Source organism: Hordeum vulgare, chromosome 1H, assembly GCF_904849725.1.
Source record: "Hordeum vulgare subsp. vulgare chromosome 1H, MorexV3_pseudomolecules_assembly, whole genome shotgun sequence".
Taxonomy (NCBI): Eukaryota; Viridiplantae; Streptophyta; class Magnoliopsida; order Poales; family Poaceae; genus Hordeum; species Hordeum vulgare.
In genome coordinates this window covers 128,861,566-128,866,960 of record NC_058518.1, presented here as the reverse complement: position 1 = coordinate 128,866,960, position 5,395 = coordinate 128,861,566, and the positions used below count along the sequence as shown (strand labels likewise).

At 44.7% G+C, this 5,395-nt stretch overlaps 1 protein-coding gene across 1 annotated transcript; it reads left to right on the top strand.

Moving 5' to 3' along the window:
* Positions 1-634: 634 nt before the first annotated feature.
* On the top strand, positions 635-4,402 carry LOC123426992 (FK506-binding protein 5-like). Its single transcript, XM_045110918.1, has 3 exons — positions 635-1,298; positions 3,410-3,665; positions 3,862-4,402. The coding sequence occupies exons 1-3, from the start codon at positions 975-977 to the stop codon at positions 4,224-4,226; spliced, it is 945 nt and encodes a 314-aa protein (XP_044966853.1). The 5' UTR covers positions 635-974; the 3' UTR covers positions 4,227-4,402.
* Positions 4,403-5,395: the final 993 nt, after the last annotated feature.

Sequence of the window (5,395 nt, the reverse complement as noted above, 5' to 3'; positions counted from 1 at the left end):
AGGGCGCGAATCACCTCGAGGCAGCGGGGGCGGATGGCGGCCAGCTACAGGTCGCTCTGTAGCACCCCCGACGGAAGCTGCCTTTGCCGATGGGCGTCTTCGACGGCCGGATAATAGTGGCGGTGCCGGTGGCGGGGTTGAATCGACATAGTCCGCGACAGGCGGGCCAGGGAAGGACAAGGGCGTGCGTCCCGCCCATCCGCGTGATGTCCGTTTCTTTCAAACGCCGCGCAAGTTTAGGCAGGGGATGAGTCCAAAACGAATAAAAAACGGACATTTATTCGTTTGGGGCCGCGCTATTCATTCATTTTATCCAAACGGACACACCCGGACCAGATGGGGTCTCATGCTGGAGTTGACCTTATCCTCGACCGATTTTTGACGTTACCCAATAATAAAACACCAACGGGCCAGACGCCGTTCAAAAAAAAAAAAGGGAAAGCGGACGAAATCCGCACGAGTTGGAGTTGCTATAGTCTCGCGACAGTGCGATCAACCCTCCAACGGCTCAGATCTTCACCATATCCTTTCGATGTTGGATAGAAACCGTGCCCGAAGGAAGGGCACATGTCGGCTGCGAGATCCAGGTTCCCGTTCAACTCCAGATAGAGTACGATACGATCCGAGTTGTATTACTATCCGCCGTGGCGAAAGCGAAACGCAGCGAGAGGCGTAGAGCAGCACGCGTGCTGCCGCCTTCTTCTTCGTCTTCTCCACTGCTAGCTAACCCAACAGGCGACGAAACCAAATCGCGCAAATTCCAATCCGGCCTCCAACAAGCAATCCCGAGGAAGCTCTGCCCGTCGGTGTGTCTCTCGCGCCGGATTCTCTCCGGTCCGAAGCAATCAAGCGCGACCGCGTGCCCCGCCTGTGCCTTGCCGCAGATCGGCTCGGGGTAGCGCCGAGGCAAGACCAGATTCTTCTCCTTTTTCTCCTCGGTTGTGGTTGTGGTTGTTGTTGCGGGTGACGGAGAGATGGCTGGGGGAGGGAACCGGAGAGGGGCTGGCGCGGAGGAGGTGAGGATAGGCAGCGGCAACGTGTTCGCGGCGCTCGAGACGCTCAAGAAGAAGAAGAAGAAGCCAGCGGCGGCCAAGAAGGAGCACGCGCCGGTGGTGGAAAAGACGGATGTGTTCTGGGCGCCCGCGCCGCTCACGACTAAGTCCTGGGCCGACGTCGAGGACGATGACGATGATGACTACTTCGCCACCACCGCGCCGCTCTGCCCCGTCCGGGAGACCCAGGGGGACGACGGTGATGCCGGCCATGAGGATGAAAAGGAGCACTCTGCCCTTGAAGAGGTACCCCTCGCTTTCGTCCCGTTCCTTTATATTCTCTGTATGCATGTTTACAGTTTACATACATATGTGCTGTCTCTGGACTGCGATTCAGCGGTACCTCACCATTGCAACACTCTCCTCATGTGCTGGTTTATTTGTCATGGCATGATTTAATGCCGTGGGAACTGGTGGTACTGGGGAGTGGGGACTTTAGGATAGAAATTGCTGAGCCAATTTTTGTCTGTCGTCTTCGGGCATCAATAAGCTCTGCGGCATCATGCCGTGCATTCACGGGTAGAACGTGGATGGTTGACTGCTATGAACAATCTATCGTTGCATGAAAATGTCATTAGTCCATCTTTTCCATTACTGGAATGTTTTGAGATCGTTGGCACTATAAAGGCTCAAATTTGCTGTTCACGAGATAGTCAATTTAGGGAATGTTGTCGCACTGGTCTTTGATGTGTGAGGATATGGTGACTTGTAACTAGAATTAGTTTATTTATGGCGTACTTGATATTGGTCGCACTGATAGTATAATGCTTGCTGACCTAGTCTATAGAAATTAATCTGGTTATTGCTTTTTTTTTTTAAACTAGGCAAAAGATTTGCCATTTTCATTGATTAAGAGGTTATTGCTTTGTGACGTAAGCTAATGTGTGACTATAGAATCGGGAAGAACAATAATGCAACAGAAATAATAACGCCCGAACGCACCACATTTTACAGTTTCGGTCCGAACTACAATAAGAGAACTGAGTACAACTTACTAGTGGCCCATCTGGAAGAATATTTATGTTAGACTAACATCCTTTGGGCAATCAGGTTGAAGTTGTAGATAGATTTGGATGTGTGGGGATTTACCTGGCATAATTAGCATGGAATCACGTGCCTACATTCGGTGTATGCCTTCAGTACACTCTTGGTATGGAATCATACAAATAATAATGCAAATAATTAAGTTGGAAAAAGCTATGTTGTACAAGTGAACTACTAATGGCCCATATCAAAGAATACTGATGTCAGAGTCCTTGTGTAATCAGGTGGAATTTACACATATATTTGGATGGTGGCATTAGTACCACTTGCCTGTTTGGGTATGTGCCATAGAAGCGTTTTTGAGCATGTATGATTTTTTGATTGACAAGGAGTGTCTGGCCAGAATTATTCCTAGGTCTAGCTCAAACTAATTCATTTTTATTTTCTTTCCAGATTTGGTCTTATTTATTCCCATTTTATTTACTCCAGAAATCTAGCTGGTGTTCTGCCTTCCGTTGAATTAAAGGAAACAGGGTGAAAAGAAAACTGCAAGCGATTGTCTCTCACGGGCGGGAAACAATGCGGGCAGCCATGGCGGTTTTTTTCCTTTAGCATTTCCTTCTGGTTTTGGGTCCAACAAATGATAAAAAAAAGTGCTGCTAGGTGTGTGCTTAAGCTTGTGCCTAGGCGCTAGGTGTTAGCAGAATGCCTGACCTTAAGCTTAACGTGTGCTTACGCAATCAGAGGTATGCACTGGGCAGAGGCAATTCTAGGAATTTAAGCCCCTTTTTTTACCCTGGGTCTAGTCAAGGATATATTTCATCGTAGCCCACAACGGCCCAGTACCCAGCCTGGGGCTTGGCACATTCTCTGCTATGCCTGACTCAATTGTGACATGGGACCACTTGTACACGATGTTGACTTGTGCTGTGGACGGCATCCTGCATCTTTATTTAAGTTTTAATAATGTTGAGTTCTACAGAACTAGTTTTTTGTTGTATACGATATTATGTTGACTTCTAGAATATTCCGAGTATCAAAGAAGCGACTTTACTAGGCTGAACCTCTGGAAAAACCTGAATTCAAGGTCACGTTATTGTGACTTGTGAGCAATTCCTACTACCTGAAAACAGAAAAAGTACTTCAATTGATCTGTCTTATTTAGCATATCTTGCAGTGTTAGCTTTAGATTCTAGGTTTCATGATGGATGAAATTGGGAGTGCTGCTCCTACATTCGAGAAAAACTTTGGATTTCAGGTTAAATTGAATGGGATCACACAAAACACTACTACTATGAAGTACAATCGTATGTGCCCTTTATATTTGCATAGTATTAAGTGTTAACTCTCCATATGCCAACTGCACACTGCAGGAAATTGAGAGTGAAGATGATAGCCTTGATGATGAGGTTGATGCTGCTGCTGAGGATGAACATGAAGCAGGAGATGCTGTCCCTACTGAGCCGGCAGTTCAGAAAGCTGTAGCTCCACTAGTACCTCCTAAAGATACGGAAAGACAGCTCTCCAAGAAGGAGTTAAAGAAAAAGGAGTTGGAACAGCTTGATGCTGTGTTGGCTGAGTTGGGGATTTCATATGAATCAAGTAATGCTACTCAAGATGAAACAAATTGTAAGTTAAATACCTTCTTCTTGCCATTAAATTATTCCAGAAGAAACATTCTTTGAAAACTGAGCATACCTAGATATGTTCTTATATTGGTAATTGTTGTGCTGTTAACATCTGTGACTTATTTTGTAAGACCAGAAGATTGTGATTTTTAAAGTTTATTAAGCATTGTGTTCATGTGTTGAGCATATTTTTGCAGACAAGAAAGGTACGTGTCAGGCTGCTGATGGAGGGAAAAAGGAAGATGCATCCGCTCCTCTGGAGAGTAAGACCTCCAAGAAGAAGAAAGCTAAGAAAGACAAGTCTTCAAAGGAGGCAGAAGAAACACCGGATCAGAACAATGTGGTTGACGATGCTGCTGATGCAGAACCTGATGAAAATGTTGCTTCAGTGGATATCAAGGAGCGTATAAAGAAGGTAGCATCCATGAAGAAAAAGAAGTCGAGCAAAGAGATGGACGCAGCAGCAAAGATTGCAGCATCTGAGGCGGCGGCTAGGAGGGCAAAGCTTGCGGCAGCGAAGAAGAAAGACAAGAACCACTATAATCAGCAGCCCCTGCGGTGAATTGCTGCTCAGATTATGCAATTCCTTAGATACTGTGTGCCTCCACTTGGACGAGGCCGCCCTCTGGCGCGCATCTTGGAATTCTCTATGGATGGACTTATGGTGTACTGAGCTCTGAATTGTTCATCACAGAAACCCTTTTGAATGCATGGTAAATGTGGATATTTCGTACTGCATGTTTTGTTTACTATGGTTGTTTGCGTTGGTTTGCTGATTTGCTTTGATTTTGCATGTTGTTTTGATTTTTCTTGAACGGAATCCGGTACACTCCCTAATATTGTGAGATAGGTTCAGTCATTTCTATTGTTTTTTCTTCTTTCTTTTGTATTCATCCAGTCTTTTACGGGAAGATCGTGATTTGCTTTGATTTTGCTTGTTGTTTTGATTTTTCTTGAACGGAATCCGGTACACTCCCTAATATTGTGAGATAGGTTCAGTCATTTCTATTGATTTTTTCTTTCTTTTGTATTCATCCAGTCTTTTACAGGAAGATCGTGATGTGCCAATGGCTCACCTCTCGAGGTTTACGGGAAGATCGTGATGTGCCAATGGCTCACTTCTCAAGGTGTTTTTGTACGTTTTGTGTGCTTCTATCTTGTCTACGTGCAAGTAATCAAACGAAGAAGAGGCGTCTAGGAAGGCTCCCTAGCATACACCTGTTGTAAATTTTTCTAAATGATAACGCCTACATGTGACACTAATTCCGTTTGATTCGTGTAAGCTATTTCCATATGGAATGAGAGCCACGTAAGCACCCAGCGTCACGTGGGCGTTACCATTTAGTATCACACGTGTGGATGTGGGTGTTACCATTTAGTATCACACGTGTGGATGTGGGCGTTACCATTTAGTATCACACGTCCACACGTGTGTGTGAAACTGTTCTTCGTCCACACGATGCTCGCACGTGGATAAATGACATATAATTGTGTACGTATGGCAATTAATTAATCATACATGACAACTATATTTATGATACATGATAATTATGATTTAACCACATATGACAACTAGTTAATCACACATAATAACTATATTTATCATAAATGACAATTATGATTTAACAACTCCAATTAGTTTCACAAATATAGAAACTATATTTAATAATAGACGACAACTACAGTTAATTAGACATGTCGATGGCTCCTTCTCCTCCCCCTCCTCCAGCA